The sequence below is a fragment of the Lutra lutra genome, chromosome 4 (assembly GCF_902655055.1).
Source record: "Lutra lutra chromosome 4, mLutLut1.2, whole genome shotgun sequence".
NCBI classification, from domain to species: Eukaryota; Metazoa; Chordata; class Mammalia; order Carnivora; family Mustelidae; genus Lutra; species Lutra lutra.
The window spans coordinates 142,092,838-142,111,790 of NC_062281.1; the positions used below are offsets into that span (position 1 = coordinate 142,092,838).

Genomic DNA, 18,953 nt, shown 5'->3' on the forward strand with positions numbered 1-18,953 from the left:
TGGACAAATTCTTGAAAAAAAACTAAAAACTCATTCAAGAAGAAATAGCATGAATAGCCGTATTCTACTAAATATTAAATAACACTACTTAATTAAAGAATTAGCCCTGATTAATGGGACTATTTAGCTCTGTTAAAGACACTGAATTTTAGTTAAAAATCTTCTCAAAAGGAAAACTCCAGGCCTTGATCACTTTAGTGGATGATTCTACAAAATGTTTAAGGAAGAAGTAATGCCAATTCTACATAAATTCTTTCAGAATATAGAAGAGAATACTTCCCAATCAACTTTTATGAGGCCAGCATACCCTGTACTGATAGTTGACAAAAAATTTCAAGGGCAGAGGGTGGAAATTATAGTAAAAAAAATAAAAAATAAAAATAAATCCTACAATATATAAAAAGGGCACTATGTGACCAAGCTGTGTTTATCTCAGGAATTAGGTTAGTTTAACATTTGAAAATCAGTGTAATTCCCCATATTAGTAAGAATTAATAAGAAATTAATAAGAAATAGAAGAACCATGTCAAAAATTTTCCACCCCCTGCCCTTGAAGCTGGATAGGTTGGCAGAGAGATAAAAAGGTGGACTGTTTCTCATATTTGCTTAACAAACTGATATTGCAAGATAAATTATGTTCTTGAGAGAGAAATCCTCCATCCTGGATGGGAAATGAGGTGATCAATGCACCCTTTCATTTCTCTTCCTTCTTTTGCGTTTGGCTTAAAAACAAAATGGCAACAAAACCTTGATTTCACCATCAACTGTTTTAAAGAGTAATTCTCTCTGGGTAGACCTCAGCTGAATTTGTGTAACTAAGGGTGCACTTGAGCTTTCACGTGTTACAGGGAAGAAGTAGGTTTTAATGTTTGAGAAAGCTTTTAATCTAGCTATCTGGGTGAACTGCTGAGATTAGCCAGACATGGCTTCTGCCTTCAAGCAAATACCAGTTTCTTCGAACCCAAGGAGCGAGGTACAAAATCTTCCTCACATTACATTTTAGAAAGAGAAAGCCTTGTGGAACTGTTTTTTGGGTTCAGCTCCATATATATGAGATTCTTAAACATCACTGTCTATCCTGGGAGTGATGCAGGGGAATGTATACATGTGTATGTGTGGTGGGAGTGAGTACCCAGGATTTTGATGAAAGAACAGAACAGCTGATTTTGAGGGCTTGCTCTAAAATCAGATACTTTCTTGTGTCTTACAGGCAATGGATTTTGAAGGCTGGGCCGACACCCTCTTTCTTCTGCAGTTCACCCTCTCTTGTGTGATGGGGTAAGCCTTTGTTGCCTTGTTAGCAGATTGTTTTCCTAGAGACGTTTGTTCTCGGGTCCTTTTGCTTCTTTCTCAGCATCCTGTTCTGTCTCTTGAGTGTGTCTGCATAGGATGATTAAACTTCCAGATTCAGGTGGTTTCACAACCCTTGGGAATGTACCCTTAGGGCTGCTAAACTAATTCCAAAGTCATGTTTCCAAGGATGGGGACAAGAAACTATTTACATAGGAACCTAGTATGTGATAAGCACTGTTATATTTCAAAATGCATTATTTTATTTCTACATTGACCATTTGACACATATTTTTGTCCTCTTATCTGTGTGGAAGCAGTCCTGGAACTCAAGTAAGTTGTCTAAGTTTGCACAGTTAGCACTGGCGGCCTTTGACTTTGAGGCTGTCTGACTCTCTCTACAAGGTTGTCTTTCTCCTAGGAGAGAATATCTGGAAGGTAAGAAAAGGGTATCTGCTAACGTGCCTCTTCTCTTCACCTTCGTATTTCCATGAGGAATTGTTTTCCTCAGCCGGTCAGTCTGGTTAGTATTTATGACTAGATCGGGCACAGGCGAGGTGCCCAGTGAGGGAGTGCTTCAAAGTAAAATTAACACGGTGCCTTGGTACTGAATCAAGCTCCAAGCCCTCGTTGTAAATCTCTCCGTTCCAGCTGCTGCCTTGAGTGAACCTATATTCCCTCTCAAAGTAGTGCTAATTTGGGTTTCTTCCATCTTTCACAGTCTCCCTTGCCTCCTGTCCAGAGGTCGCATTGACCTCATGGGAGGTGCACTGCTGAGCCGTGGTCTGTGAACTCAGCTTTCTCTCAGGGTTAGGTGAACTAGTGGGAATATGATCTTAAAAAGAGTACTCATGATTAGGAATGGTTGCAAGGTTTTGGTGAGGGTAGTTGGGGAAAATACCTGGTCAGTAAATGGACACATGATTCTCTCTAATGAAATTTTTAAAAATTCTAAAGCTGCAGTACAAGCAGGGGTGAGATGGGGAAAGCTCAGAGTCAGTGACTGCAATGCGCTAGCATGGCCAGTGCTGTTTCTCTTGGCTGAAGATTGCTCGAAAGTAAGCAACCAGCTCTTAAACTTCTTCCTTCTCTGTTCCAGGTTTATCTTGATGTACGCCACAGTACTCTGCACGCAGTATAATTCTGCCCTTACAACTACAATAGTTGGCTGTATTAAAGTGAGTTGAAAAAATACTGTTATCTTTTGGGTACCTGCTTTATTTAAAAATTGTGGCTCTAAATCTTGCTGTGGTCTAAAACCCCATCATCCTTATTTCCTCACAGATTGTCTTGGTTTGACAGATTGTGGTCCTGGTTTCTAAAATGATCTTCAAGAACTCGGGGAGGGCATAATCTCTGCTTCCAGGCAACTTGGCTCTGGGGAATATGGGAAAAGGAGAATGGGTTACCTTAGAGTAGAGGAAGAGGAATTAGCTTTGTTTCAGACAGGATAGGTGGCTAGCTTGGGAGTGATAGGCCTGTCCCTTTAACCCCCCCAAAAAACCGTTCTGTTCGCTGCCTTACTGAGTTCTGGCTATTGTAGGGAAAGGATGCCTGCCAGAAGTTAATCAAGGGAGTTTTCCAGTGCATGAGCCAAACCTTAAATGGCCCACTTTTAAAAGCTGTGTCTGACATTTCCAGTGATGTCATTTCCTCCTAATCCATTTTATTTGAGGGAGGCTCATTTGTCCTAAGCCAGGGGAGCCAAGTTGACTTGAATATAGAGCTGAAGTTAGTGGTTTGAAGCCTGAGGCCTCTTTTTCTGACTTTGTGCTTTTAGTGCTTTAAGATCCAAGAGGCCGCGGCATGCCTGATTTCTAAATGAATTAGCAGGGTAGGCTTGCCTTCTTAAAAAAGGCAAGACAGAGAGAGAGAGGGGTCCGTGATCCTTTGGGAAATAGAATGCCTGCCCTTGGGACTTCCTTTCTGATTTCCCCATTTGTCAATAGTGAGGGAAGGGATTGAAAAAGTTTTTACTGCCCTGCTATGTTTCCCTTTGCACCCCCATGGATTGGTGGCCACCTGCCCTCACTTTAAAAACTAGATTTGGGTTAAAATTTCAGGTCTGTGACTTCAGATCATGGAATTGGAATGTTTGGTGTAAATAGAATTAGCTGTGTGAATTCCCATGAAAGCTAGAGGCGGTTAATCTACACTCAGGCCTGGGATTGCTAAGACAGGTTTAGCCCCTCAAATTAGCTCTCCGCTCTGTTTTGGTTTTGTGAAGTAAAGGCTTCAAGAGCAAAGTGAATGAATGGCTTGCCTCTTCAGAATAAGAAGAGCAAGAACATGAAAGATGGGCCAGTTGTTACCATGTTTTTTGCCAAAAAGGATACTGCCCAAAAGCCAGTATTTAATTTTAATAACCTATTTGCTTAGGATTTCATAGGGTACTTTCTTTATATTTAGGAGCATGGAGTAGAAATATAATCATGGTCTTATTAACAGAAAGTCCAGTACTTTTCTTTTGATATATCTTCCTCCCCATGCAGCCCTCTGGATTTATTCTGTCCAAAGGGATCAGTGTTACTTCCAAACTCTAGAGAGAGGGGAAAAAATTGGTTTATCTGATTAGTTTACAGCTGCTCTTGCTTCTCACTGTCTCGTGGCATTGCTGTTGAAGGCTGTCTGACATCTTCAGACAGATGGGAGTACGCCAATGCCCTTGCTGGTTCAGAGTCTCGTGGTCCATAGTGGAACTTCTTTCATTAGCCTCCCAGATACAGCCCTTTTAGCTCAGTCATCGTTCCCCAAGGGGCTGTCACTGGTTCTTGTTTCTCTGAAGCGTGGTGGGAAAATTACTGAGGATACTTAATTACAAATGGCAATTCCTAGGCCCACCTCTTATACACTAAATCAGAATCTCAAGTAGAGCCTGGAAATCATTTCTAACAAGGTATATTAATGTTTGAGAATCACAGTCTGAATTTTGAGGTACTAGTATAGTCTCTTCTCTGCTTGCTGGTAGGTTCTGCTCGGGGCATCACTGTCTTTTCCTGACTGATTTTGAACAGCAGGATTTGGGCTCTCAGTCTTCTCCCTTTCTGTAGTTCCTGGGCACTTCATGCAAATGAACCTGCCATCTCTGCATCTCTGTGCTCTGAGCTGATCCACACGTTTTCCCAAGTTACCTACTAGCCTTGTTTAGTGTTGCATGGTATTTAATTTTGCGTTTTCCCCTCAAAATAATAAGAAAATCTATTCTGTGGTAACTTGCTGTCTCCATCCTTAGACCTAGAAGAGGCTGACATAATTCCGAATGCTCTCTCAGAGGGCACGCCCATTATAAAAATAATTCTGAAGTTTCTTTTTGGCTTTTCAGAAACACTGTGGCACTTTACTTCTGCTTCGTAGACCTGATCTAGGCGAGCTCAGGTTCTAAAAATGTTTGTGACATTTACCATTTCTGTCAGCTGTCATAGCAGAGAGGGAGGTGGTGACTTTGAATGTGAAATCGAGGAGGTTAGGGAAGAATTGACTAGTAACTTAAACTTTGGGAAAGTTTATTTCACCTCTGTGGCCTGAAGATAAATAAAAGGGAGCCAGATAAGCAGATGTTTACACCTAGGAGTTTAAGAGAGTGAGGAGAAATAATTTTAAATATGGGAATTTGAGATGACTTTTCATGTATTTTTTTTAAGAGTACAAAGAAGAATGTCTCTAAAAACAATGTTCATGTTGGTAAACTCCCTGTCATCCCTTTTTTCCTTTCTAAAAAAGAGGTAAAGATGTTGATATGTGAGGTTTTACTTCTTCACTTTTGCCTCAAAAGTCAATGGTTACTTCGGTGGGAGGAAGAAGCCTTCTTGTCTAAGACTGCTAAACATGCATTAGTGCTTTCCACCCCTACAGACAGCAGTGTTTCTCTATTTAGATTTACAATGTCAGCCCATACCGTGGGGCACGGGAAGTTGATAATCTGGTGATAATTCTCGATGAAAGCATTTAGCCCTTTTGGAGGGCTAGATTGAGAAGAGGTTAATGTCTTTTCTTATTTCTTATTTCCTATTACACTCATTATAGGATTGGTGGGTTTTTGTTATTGTCTGTTTCTTTGATTTTGTATTTTAAGGATAGGTATTTGGGCCATTCTGTGGATGAATTAATATGAACATTGAAAAATCTCGGTTAAACATGTGTTACAACATATTGCCATTTTTCTTTGTAGAATATATTAATAACTTATATTGGAATGGTCTTTGGTGGAGATTATATTTTCACATGGACAAACTTCATTGGCTTAAATATCAGGTAAGTAAAAATATTTAAATGTAACCACTTTGACAAGTGGGATTTGGATACTTAAATAGTGTCATAGTAAGGGGCTATTTAATTGAAAATTTGTTCATTTATTAAACAATTATTGAACACCTACAGTATAGTGTATTTTTAATGTCTTCACATAATGCTTTTTAAGAAATGGGGATAAGATGGTTCCATATTTATGCACAGTATTTAGGGAATCTTTTCTGGAAGTTAAACCCTTTCTACTTACTAGCCTTCAAAGACAGTCTTTTACTTATTATGCTAGATGGCAGTACACTATTCTCAGGTAAATTCCGGGCTAAAGAAGAGCAGCTCTGTTAGAATTGCTCTATATGTGCCTGACCTTGGACATATCACTGGATTGCTTTAGTCCAGACTTCATCAGTGATGAGGGTAACTTGCATGAAAGATCCTTATTAGTTCCAGAATTAATTTCATGGCTTTAAATGCTGTATGTATGCTTAAAAATTCCCAGATTTGTTTTCGGGCCAGAACCCTGTCTTAAACTCCAGTTGTTTATCTTTCCTGAGCTTCAATTTTCTTACGTGTTGGGAATGAAGATATCCATATCTCTTTAGAGTTGTTAGCATGAAATAATCTAATATAAAGTGCCCAATTCACTGTTTGACATCTGTGGTGAGTAAATATCAGTTTCTTTCATTAATATTTGTGAGAAAGGGCCAGGATATAAGGAACGACCTGGTAGAACAGTTTTGACTTTGGATTCATTGACTTTGACTCCATTTCATTCACTTCTAAAAATTTGGATTAAAGAATCATTATGGGGCGCCTGGGTGGCTCAGTGGATTAGGCTGCTGCCTTCGGCTCAGGTCATGATCTCAGGGTCCTGGGATCGAGCCCCGCATCGGGCTCTCTGCTTGTCAGGGAGCCTGCTTCCCCCTCTCTCTCTGCCTGACTCTCTGCCTACTTGTGATCTCTCTCTCTGTCAAATAAATAAATAAAAATCTTTAAAAAAAAAAAAAAAAAGAATCATTATGGCACCATATAGACCTGACTCAGAGGTGCTTTGGTTTTCTTTTTGTTCCCTTCAAATAAATAACCTGTAAGGTTATTTGGCTTGTAAAGCCAGAATGAAGTAAAAGCTCCTGTTTGCATTTTCAGATCTCTGCAGTTCAAATCTCTCATAAGGTAACAAAGTTCTTACAGAAGCCTTAGGTATCTTTTTTCACATTGCAGGCTATTTAAAAAAACTTTTAAAGTGTATGATATGTTGCAATGTTATGAAGTATGTCAGTCTAACATAATTAAATCCAACATCTTGAGAATTCTTCCAGTAGAATTTCTTTTTTTTGTCAGGTAGTGCATTTTAGTTCTGGTTGAACAGTCCCGTTTTGCTAGCAAGGTTACTTGATAGTGATAATTATGACTGTCATGGGTACTCTGTCCCTAGGTAGTATTTTTAACAATTTCTAAGTGCTTTCACATTTTATTGTAATAAATTTTACATATCTTGTCATTTTAATCTCTCTTATTACAAGGCTGAGGAGAATAATTGATGTACTTAATCAGCCAAATTAGTTGCAGAGTTGGGATTAAAATCCAGGTGAATTTCTTTTCAAATACTATTTCCATTACAGCATGCTTTTCAATGTTTGTAGAGGAAAGTATTTATTAACTAATTTTTTTTTTACTCTCTTTAAAATGAAAATTATGGTTTTATTATTTATAGTTTTTGACTTCTTTTAGTCATTGGTAAGCAGACTCACAGGTTGTGGATGTTCCTTTTTTTTTTAATGTAAAAACCAAATGTAAAGTGGCTGTCATATTTCACTTTGGAAATGGTGTCAATGCATCTTTGGCTGACTGCACGTTGAAGGAGATCAGTAATTAAACCGTATTCTTAAAAGAATCTATGATTAGGGGTGCCTACGTTGCTCCGTTAAGCATCTGGCTTTTTTTTTTTTTTTTTTTTAAGATTTTATCTATTTATTTGACAGACAGCGATCACAAGTAGTCAGAGAAACAGGCAGAGAGAGGGGAGGAAGCAGGCTCCCTGAGGAGCACAGAGCCCAATGCGGGGCTCGATCCCATGACCCTGAGATCATGACCTGAGCTGAAGGAGAGACTTTAACCCACTGAGACACCCAGGCGCCCCAAGCATCTGACTTTTGATCTCAGCTCAGGTCTTGATCTCAGAGTCGTGAGTGTGGGCCCCACGTTGGGCTCCACCCTGGATGTGGAGCCTACTTAAAAAAAAAAAAAAAAGATTCTGTGATTAGACCCAGATATAACTAGCTTCCCCCAACCCTGCCTAGATTCTTTGTTTTGTTTTGTTTTTTAAAGATTTTATTTATTTATTTGAGAGAGAGAAAGAATGAGAGAGAGAGCATGCATGAGAGGAGAGAGGTGAGCAGAAGCAGACTCCCCACCAAGCAGGGAGCGCGCCAGGGGACTTGACCCCAGGACTCCAGGACCATGACCTGAGCCGAAGGCAGCCGCCCAACCAACTGAGCCACCCAGGTGCCCTCTTTGTTGTTTTAAGAAAAGTTTAAGTAGCCCTCTCTCGGGGCGCCGGGTGACTCAGTGGGCTGAACCTCTGCCTTCAGCTCAGGTCATGATCTCAGGGTCCTGGGATCAGGCCCTGCATCGGGCTCTCTGATCGGTGGGGAGCCTGCCTCCCCCTCTCTCTGCCTGCCTCCCCCCCCTCTCAGCCTGCCTTTCTGCCTATTTGTGATCTCTGTCTCTGTGTCAAATAAATAAAATCTTAAAAAAAAAAAAAAGTAGCCCTCTCTCTGTTGTGATTCAAGTGCAAGAAGTAGGAGGTTTATACTGAGCAACTCAGTATGATGATTCTGTGATTTAGGAGGCTTTTTTTCCCCTCAGTAGGGCTCTGTTGAGAGCCTGGCTGTCTTCAGGTCTTCTAAATGCCTTTTTCCAGTAGCCACTTAGTGAGTGCTCACCCCAGCCCAAAAGGGCAACAACCAAGAGTAGGAAATAATTAGCAAATGGTGGTGACAGGAGCCTGCTTCTGTACTTCCATCAGTTGGACTTGGCCTTGCCTTTGGCCTAAGTAATGTAACTTTTCCAGATAATGATATCATCATCCTCGTAACTGCCCAGGCTAGAATTCCTAGAATCTCTGGGACTCATCTTCATCTCTGATTCCTTTTTTCCTTCCATTAAAAAAAGTATATATATATATATATATATATATATATATGATTAAGTACAGTCAGATTCACCCCTTTTCATGTAAAGTTCTGTGAGTTTTGACAGATGCCTACAGTCATGTAACTACCACCACCACGTTCATGATATAAAGCAATTGTGTTGGGACACCTGGGTGGCTCAGTGGGTTGCTAAGCCTCTGCCTTTGGCTCAGGTCGTGATCTCGGCGTCCTGGGATCGAGTCCCGAATCGGGCTCTCTGCTCAGCAGGGAGTCTGCTTCCCCCTCTCTCTCTGCCTGCCTCTCTGCCTACTTGTGATCTCTGTCTGTCAAATAAATAAATAATAAAATCTTTAAAAAATAAAAAAATAAAACAATTGTGTTGCCTCTAAAATCTTCCCATGTCTCTTTGCATTGAATCTCTCCCTTTCTGTTCAGCCCCTGTTTTCTATCCATATAGTGTCCAGAATGGCATGGAATGGTAGCTTTTGGTCTGACTTCTTTCACTTAACATACTGCACTTGAGATTTGTGTTGCATTCAGAGATTCTGTTATGGGTGTATCACAGTTTGTTTATCCATTCACCAATTGAAAGACGTTTTGGGGGGGCACCTGGGTGGCTCAGTGGATTAAAGCCTCTGCCTTCGGCTCAGGTCATGATCCCAGGGTCCTGGGATCGAGCCCCGAATTGGGCTCTCTGCTCAGCGGGGAGCCTGCTTCCTCCTCCCTCTCTGCCTGCTTCTCTGCCTACTTGTGATCTCTGTCTGTCAAATGAATAAATAAAATCTTAAAAAAAAAAAGACATTTGGGTAGTTTCCAGTTTTTAGCTGTTTTATATTAGCTGTTAAAAAAACTTGCTTAAAAGTTTGTGAACATAAGTTTTCATTTCACTTGGGTAAATACCTAGAAGTGGAACTCCTGGGTTGTCTGGTAAATGTGTGTTTAACTTCATAAGAAATTGCCAAACTATTTTCAAGAAATATCTGTACCATTTTGCATATCCCTCAGCCTCATACGATGATCTATGGTGGTTGCTCCACATCCTAGCAATTTGTAGTGTCAGTTTTTGTTTTTTAAATTCTAGACATTCTAATAGATCTGTAATGGTATCTCATTGTAGTTTTTTTTTTTTTGTTTTGTTTTGTTTTTTAAGATTTATTTGAGAGAAAGAGTGGGTGGGGGAGGGACAGAGGGAGAGGGACAGAAAGACTTAGGCAGATTCTGTGCTGAATTTGGAGCTCTACATGGGGCTTGACTCATGACTGTGAGATCACTCCCTGAGCCATGGGACACTTAACTGACTGTGCCACTCAGGCACCCCTTACTGTGGTTTTAATTTCCGTAATGATTCATGATGTTGAACATCTTTTCACCTGCTTATTTGCCATCTGTATATATCCTTTGGTAGAAAGGCTGTTCAAATATGTTGCCCATATTTTTAAAAAATTGGGTTATGTGTTTTGTTTTTTTGGAAAATTTTATTTTATTTTATTTTATTTTTAAAGATTGTATTTATTAGAGAGAGACACAACCAGAGAGGGAGCACAGCAGAGGGAGTGAGAGAGGGAGAAGCAGGTTTCCTGCCCAAAAGGGAGCCTGCTGCGGGGCTTGATCCCAGGACCCTGGGATCATGACTTGAGCTGAAGGCAGACACTTAATGACTGAGCCACCTAGGCACCCCTGGAAGATTTTATTTTTAAGTAATCTCTAAACCCATCCCGAGGCTTGAACTTTCTACTCTGAGATCAAGAATCACATGCTCTTCCGAGCTAGCCAAGTGCCTGTTTTTTAAATTTTGTTTTGTTTTCTTAAGTTTTGAGAGTTCCTTATTTATTGTGGATGCAAGTCCTTTATTAGCTATGTGATTTACAAGTATTATTTCCCAGTCTGTAGCTTGTCTTGTCATTTTCTTAATACTCTCTTTTGAAGAGCACAACTTTTAAGACTACTTTATCAGTTTTTCCTCTATGAGTTGTGCTTTAGTGTAAACCAGATTATAAAGATTATCTCTGATGTGTTCCTTTAGACATTTTATAGTTTTATTTTACAATTAGGTATATAGCCCATTTTTGGATTAATTTTTATATAGTATAAAATTGGGATGAAAAGTTCTTTTTATATTGTGTGTGTTTAGTATAGATATCCAGTTGTTCTAGAACCTTTTATTGAGAATGCTATTCTTTCTCTGTTGAATTGCCTAATTCTTTGTAGCACTCTTTGGAAGTTTTTTTTATTATCACTATTTTATAGTGGAGGTTTATGAGGAGGTTGAGCCTAGAGAAAGGCTAAGTAAGTTGAGTGCATTCTGAAGTTATGCACTAAGCGTGTGTTTGTATGCCAGGCATTATGTTCTAGAGGGACATGGTGTATTCATTCCCTCCTAGATCTGCTGATGTCACACAATTAGTAAGTCATGTAACAAGGATTTTAACCCAAATGGGTTGGACTCCAGAATCCAAGTTCTCATTCCTTAATGTACCTTCATTCAGCAAATGACTGAATAATTACATTGTAGCCTAGTAAACTGTTTATGTATCCATCACCATTTTAGATTCTTGGCTATGTGAAGGCAGAAATCACTTGTCTTATTTATAGTTGTGCCAGTATTTATCAGCACCTGACCCATAGTAAGCATTCAACTGGTAATAGTAACAAAATACTAACCAGTTTTTTTTTTTTTTTTAAAGATTTTATTTGTCAGAGAGAGAGCACAGCAAGGGGAGCTGCAGGCAGAGGGAGAAGCAGGCTTCCTGCTCAGAGCCCAATGCAGGACTCGATCCCAGGACCCTGAGATTATGATCTGAGCTGAAGGGAGACGCTTAACCGACTGAGCCCCCAGGTGTCCCTTAACCAATAGTTTTTATGTGAACTTGTACTGGGCATTGTGCTGAGTACTCCATACTTAATCTCTGTAACAGCCCTATGAGTTAGATCCTGTGAATATTCCATTTCACAGGCTGAAAAGCTTGTACCATAGTATCCAGCTGGTAAGTATTCCATCCATGATTTGCCTTCCAAGTCTTCATTCTTAACCACAGTCTAGTAAATAGTGGATAGATGAATGGATTAATTTTATTTTCATATCCCTTCATGATACGCCATCATACTGGTTACATACCTTTGAGGCAGCCTCTTTTAGGGCCACAAAACTCATTTTACTGTAGCTTCTGAGGCCTCACAGCGGTCTACACAGTCTCTGGAATGGGACATGGAGCAGCTTAGAGTAGTTCCAGAGCTGATTCCTGAGGACTTTGGTCTAGCCAACTCTGCTCAGCACCATTCCCTCATTTGGGACTCCTTAGCCTCTTAGATGAGTTGCTTCCGGTTTTCAGACTGTTTCTTCTCCTGCATAATTCCATCCTAGAAGATTTTGTTCTGGTTCCAGACTTCTCTTGAAGGTCACAAGCTTTTCCTTTGCTTAGTGGTTCTCTCATTTGGAGAGAGAGAGAGGACATGTTTTGTGCTACCGGTTAGTTGCTGCTGATGTAATCTCCACTAGGGTATTTATAGATTTATATAACTGGCATCTATCTCACTTGAGTAACTTAGGCTTTCGAATAGGATCTAGGGAGGTTGGCTAGCTGTTGGTTATATCATAATTCCTGACAGAAGATCACCGAAATGGAAATGGCAAAAAATCTGTGTTCTGTTGCAGGACTGCCATGAGCTATTTATAATTCACCTTTTGCAACCTCAGGTTTTTTTGCTCTCAGTTTTTGAGCTCGAGTTGTCTATCCTAATTCTGCCACTAAATTTCTCTGTTTCACCTTGTGGGAGTCCTGTAGAAACTGTGTCCCATGCTCAGGGGGTCTGGAGTTATTTTGCAGGAGACTTATGACATTGGAAGGAACTTCCTCCTGGTGTGGAAGATACATAAAATACGCTGTCCTTTTAGTTTTGATGGGAGTCCTCCACCCACATCCTAAGTTTTTTTTAAGAGGCAGAAAAGAAAAGTATAGATTTAGGGTAGGAAATGGTAGATGGGCTGAAGTAGTTTGGATTCAGCCCCAAGTTGAGGAACAGTATCAGAGATGTCAAGAAAACAAAACAAAGCAAAAAGCTCTTTGTAAATATGGGAGAGAATCTCCCTTTCCAAAAAACCAACACTAAACAATAAGAATAGGTAGAAAACAAGTTCTAGGCTTATATTCTTTTTTGTTTTCCTGTAACTTTTCTCTAGTGCTGTCTTTAAAACAACAGCAACAAACCTATCTAACTGTCTGGGGTCTACCCAGAATTCTGATCTTAGAACGTTTGCCTGATTCATTCATATCAGTTAATAAAGCAAATGATACCCTTTTCACGGTCCGTGAGTTCCAAACAACATCACAACAGGATTTGGGAGCCTTTTATTTGTTTCTAAATTTATTCCTGAGAAAATTCCTAAAACTCTTAGGCAGATGGAATGGTTCACATCCTGGCCAGACATCTGTGACTAAGGTACTTCTATTTTTAAAGTATGTGCACGGACCAGCACTTACCCTGGCGTAGAAAGGACGCAAATACCTTTGTGGGAAGGCAGCGGATAGGGAGTCAGTGTTTGCCGAGTACCTAGTTAGTGACGCTGTCTTTCCACGCCATCTCATCTAGTTGTCTCTGGTTCACGGCACAGTGAAATGGAGACTCCAGTAAAGTCAGTTGTCCAAGGGCACACAGCTGCCCCAGTGAGAAGCAGAACTGAGATTCTAACCCTGATGTGACTAGAAAAATATGCCCAGTGACTTAGCCATTTGAGGCCGCGTGTGTTAAGAGATCAAATGGCCTGCCCTTTGTTTTCGACAGTTCCCAGAGCCTCTTTGCCTACCGCCTGCCTTACCACTGATTAGTCTCTATTCTCCTGTCTCCTTTGGTAGGCAGAGTAAGAATCAGAATTATTGAACCCAGTCTGTGCATATGTTAAAGAAAGTGATGACATAGTGTATACAAAGCCATAGACTAATTCTGTTCAGGGAATTTGTAATTTAGCTGGGAAGATTCATTTATTCATAAACAAATAAATGGTTGATACCTGCTAAACATTGTTTTAGGCACTGGGGATAGAGCTGCTATCAAAACCCTTGCCCTTCATGGAGTTTTCCTTCTAGTAGAGGAGACAAAAAAATGAATGGGTAATCAGTGTTAGCTGTGATGATAAATGTAGAAAAATAAAGCAGGAAAGGGGATTAAAGAGTATTGCAGGGGGCGGGCATACTTATACTTGTAAATACCTATAAAATGGAGGGAATGAACCACATGGATTTCTGGAGGGAAGAGCAAGTGAAAAGAGCCTGAAGTGGGAGTGTAGCCTGGTATGTTCAGGGAACAAATGAGGCCAGTGTGGTGGGAGTAGCATGGATGAGGTGAGATGGGGCCATGCATGTAATGGGGTGGGGTGACAGATTGGGGACTGCTTTTAAGAGAGGGTAAGATGGATGATTTTGTATAAGAGAGTGACATGATCTGATTTAGTTTTAACAGGACTCCTTTGCCCACTGTTGAGATAAGGTGCAAGGAGGAGGGAAAGAGTGAAGATTGTTAACAGTAATGGCTTTGATGCATATAGGAATCATAAAGCATTTATTATAACATTAGGAATGTATATGGCCTTAATAACAGCAATGATGAGGTACTTCTCTACATTCTCTTGAGAGCTTTCCATAGCTGTCATCACGCAAGTGTCACAAAGTAGCTGTCCAGACTGGTACCTGTCATAAGGCTGTGGTTGTCTGCTTGGGAAGCTGCATAGAGGAAAGGCTCCTTAGGGGCGGCCTTGAGCAGTAGGTAGGATTTGAGGAGGCAGAAAACAGAAGGGGCTTATTCCAGTCATTGAGTACTGCATGAGCAAAAGCATGGAGCCAGCCGTGCAGATGTTGGATGGGAGACTGGGGATGGGCAGCAGGTACTCTGGGATGGCTGGAGTAAGGGACCTCACAAGGGTGGTATAGACCGGCCCCCAAGTGTGAGCTGCCTCGAGTGTCTCCTAACCCAGGAATGAGGAATACCTGGCTCAGAAGACACCGTGCGAGTTACTGCTCAACTGCAGGTCATAGAGGTGAGGTCAAAGCTTGTTCACTCAGTATAAGCAAGGCCTCTTTGGGATGACCAAAGACAAGAGGCCTTATTACCCCTAGGACTCCTGGATTTGCTGGGTGAACAGAAAATGAAGATGAAGAAAAGATGAAGAAAAGCCGCAGTTGGCAAAACCTGTTACTTCTGTTTGCTTTTTTGGCAGTATTAGCTCCTGGTGTGCCTTGGCATTTTGACTTTGACTTTGACTGATGTTTACTGTATGCTTATTAGCTTTTTGAAATGATCTATTGTCCATTATATAATTTAAGTATAGAATTTGAATTATAAAATTAACACATAATTTTATTTAGCCTCTTGTTATATAAATAAATTATATAATTTAATTTGCCCTTTAGTCCTCTAAAAGTGGTATTCTAATCGCCATTTTCCAGATGGGTTCATTTCACAGAGCCGAGGCTCTGAGAGGGTAAGTGACTTGTCCCCCATCATAGACCTTTGTGAATGTCAAGGTCAGCAGTCAATCCCGTTCACCTCTGTGCCTCTCTCTGTTCAGATTGGAAAGCTTTGGAAGGTTATATATACAGAGGTAACACAGCTCTGCTTTATTTGGCTGGTGAGAAAGAGGAAAGAAGGCTCCCCAGCAGCTGCTGTGTGGGGGTCAAGATGGGGTATAGGAAGAATGCAGCCAGAGGTACAGTTGCTGTTACATGGCAGGGATTACTGTATGTTAGGAAATAGCAGTAAAAATCACACTGCCCTGGGTCACAGGTTTTGGTGTAGATTGACATGTTTTACATGTGAAATACAGAAGGCAGAGTCCAGTCTGAGAGGCAGAGCTGCCCGGCTAGACATGAGCAGACATGTCAGCTATGAGAGGAGATGGAGACAGCCTGGATCTTAGACTTTTGCTCCCTGACCATGGAGTTGCCATATGGAAGGCATTTCAGCATCTGTTTGTAGAATGGTTATCTCTAAGTGAGGCTGGTAAATAGGTCCATGGCTGTGGATCTAGGAGAGGTAGGTGGTGTCTGCCTGGCTCGGGAAGATGAGATGTGGTCAGAGCGGGTGGAGTGGCCCAGCCTTGCAGTATTCTAACTGAAGCCTGGTCTCTCTCTCTCTCTCCTGTTCAGCTCCCGGCTGTGTCTGTCACAGGTTCAGTGAATTCAGAGATGGTAGTACTGTGATCTGAGTATTAGGCAGGGGGAAAATTGCTTGAGATTTTAAAAAATGAGTATATAGGATGGTCAAATATATAAATAACAAGTCCAGAGTATCAGAAGTCATCATCTTTAATGTGAACATTTACAGAACCAATAGATGGAGAAGTTTTTTGTTTGAATCTGTAGAAGATCCTAATTCCCAGCCCTTTGGTATTGATGTATAAAGATTCATATAGACCCCCAATTTGGGCTTTTCCCTTTCTTTTCTCCTCCCTCCTCTTCCCCCTCCTTGAAGTTTGCTCACATGCCCAAAGCTGCTATGAAGCAATTTAGATTCCTTTCCAAAACATTCATTCACCACTGCTCGGCTCACAGGATCCGTGTGGATGGATACTCAGTTCTCTTCAGACCATTTGGAAATGGCCATTTCTGAAAATGTGCATATTTGATAAAGTCAGGAATAACGATGAGGTGAAAAATCTTTTATTATTGCCTCATGTTGGAATGTGTAAGGATTTGAAAAGTCTGTGCCCTTTCTCCAGAGTTTAGAATAGGAGTCTCTATGTTTTGATTTTGCTCTGGTTGTTCAAACAGCTTTGTAGCAACAGTGTACCCTCCTCTTGCATCAGGTCAAGTCTCCCTATGATACCACCCTACCTTTGTTAACGGTGCATCCCCTCTAGTCTGTGAATAGCAGGGCTGACAGGGAAGGGCGGGGAAGGAATATTATTTCCTGGTTGTTTTACCATGTCCCAGGACCAAGGCCTGGGTTCTTTATGTATATGATCTCATTTATAGAGAGTATTATTCTTATTTTATTAATACAGAAATAGAATCTCAGAGAAATTAACAAGGGACACAGAGCTAGTAGTATATTCAAGACCTAACTCCACAAAGTCCATGTTTTTTCATTACACCAACTATGCTAGGGATGTAGGGTACAGGGTCATCTTAAGGATGAGGCCTAGAAGAAATTCCAGGGTATTCTTTGTCTTCTTCAATCCTCCACTGCTCTATTATTTCTCTCCAAGTGAAATAAGCTTAATATAAAGATCAGAGAATGTCTTGACAGGAAAAATAAAGAAACCGTTGTTATATTTGAGGTTGTTGTGGAAGGAGGACCCTAGAGGAAAGAATGAAAGGAAGAAAGGAGCAATCCTACTTTGTGGTGAGGGGAGGGCAGGGTTGGAGGCAAAGGGGACTTTGTCCTGTAGATGTACATGTGAATCTCAAAGAATGTTGAGCTTCTGTCATTTCCCACTGAGTAGGGAGCCCCAGGTGGGACTCCATCTCCAGAACCTGGGATTATGACCCGGCAGACACTCAGCCGACTGAGCCACGCAGGTGCCCCGAGAATAGAACCAATTTCAAACAAGGTGTAAGTTCATGAGTCAAGTGGTCATGCAAAAGGTGGGGAGCCAAATCTGGGAGGAATCTGAAAGCGGAAGTGGGGCCAAGATGCCAGCTGGAGATCCAAGAGAGTCAAAGGTGTCAGGCTTAGCAGAAGAGTCTCTAGTGTCTCTGTGATGAGCTCCCCCAGTTTACTTTCAGTTGGTGACTGGGGCAGGGGGCTGTGTATCCCATGTGGATTTGAGGTCACTACAGAGAATTGGCAAGTATAATCACTGTCCCTCACGCACGCCTTCCCTCCAGGTGGTCCGGGTAGTCAGCGTGGTGGATAAGTGAGAGGTACCAGAAAGCAGCTCAGAGGCAGAGGGCTCAGATGAGAGGTTCTGCACTGTGAACTTGATTCTAGTCAGAGAGAAACTAGCTCTATGAATTTCCCAGGGTCTGCATGTTTACTTACCAATTGGGATGTTTTTTATCCTTAAAAATTACATTTCTTTGTCTTGAATGATTATTTTTGAAAATACAGAAAATAGAAATTAAAAAATCACCTATGATCTCACCATCTAGATGTAAAAACCATAAATGTTCTTGTGTTGTCTCTAGACTTCATTCTGATGCATATTAGCGTAGTGTGTACTTAAATAATGGGATTAGACAATACTTCATGTTTTGTGAGATTATTTTCTCATTTAAGATGTCATTGCCATTTTTGTTTTATATTATTTTATGAAATACATCATATTTTATTGTACGCATTTATGTAATTCTCTCTTGGGACATTTATCCTTTACCTCATTTTCTGCTATTATAAATTTTGTGGCAAACTCTTTCTTGGTAAGTCTATGAAGATGTATATAATTCTTCCATGAAGTAGATTGCTCAAAGGAGAAGCAGAATCCTAAGGGTTTTTTTTTTTTTTTTTTTTTTTTTTTTTTTTTACTTCAACAAATGGTGTTCCAGAAGGGTGGTATAAAATTGGCACTCCTGCCAGCAGGTACGTGCACACATTTATTTCCTCAGAGCATCGGCAGCAGGGGGTGATACGATGGTGAGGGAGCATCTCTTGTTCGGTAGCTGAAAACACTGTATGTTTTAATTTTACGTGCTGTTGGTTTATGAAGGTAACTCCAGCCCTCAACACTAGTCCCCCATACCTTTGCCATTCCTTCCTTCTCTCCTCCCTGATGGTGGTTTTCTGTTTTGCAGCATTGCAGGGAGCCTGGTGTATTCCTACATCACTTTCTCTGAAGAGCAGCTGAGCAAACAGTCAGAGGCCAGTAACAAGCTGGACATTAAGGGGAAAGGAGCAGTGTGACCAGAGGATTGCTTCGATGACGTAGGCCCAAGTTTTTGATCAACTGAAAACACTGGCAATTCGTACACAGACACTGAGGTGTCTTGATTATGGAGAAAATAACCATTCCTTTGCACTTGTACAATCTGAGGATTGATTGCTGCCTTTTAAAATTTTATGAGAGAAACTTATAATTGACTCTATTTTAAATATGCCGTTGGAATTAATTTATATCAAACTGGAAAATGTACCAGACTTTTTAATTTATTTCTTTTATGCCGACAGTGAAACATCGGTGTTTTGAAAATATTGTTCCATAGTTTGAAATCCAGGTGTCCCTTCGAGCTGCATTTACATAGTGCCCCAGCTGGAGCCTCCTCAGTTGGTTGGCTGCGGCACAGAGAGGCAGGTTAGCCTGCCTTCTGCTGGAAATGCAGCCAAGTATCTACAATTTCT

General features: G+C 40.8%; 1 protein-coding gene across 1 annotated transcript in view; it reads left to right on the forward strand.

The window, feature by feature from the left end:
* Positions 1-18,700, forward strand: part of SLC35D1 (solute carrier family 35 member D1) — a 42,687-nt gene extending 23,987 nt beyond the window's left edge. Inside the window, exons 9-12 of the mRNA XM_047725372.1 lie at positions 1,211-1,278; positions 2,390-2,468; positions 5,459-5,541; positions 18,410-18,700. Of these exons, the coding sequence (XP_047581328.1) occupies positions 1,211-1,278; positions 2,390-2,468; positions 5,459-5,541; positions 18,410-18,518 (339 nt within the window). The 3' untranslated portion in view covers positions 18,519-18,700. The remainder of the gene's footprint in view (positions 1-1,210; positions 1,279-2,389; positions 2,469-5,458; positions 5,542-18,409) is intronic.
* The last annotated feature ends 253 nt before the right edge of the window (positions 18,701-18,953 follow it).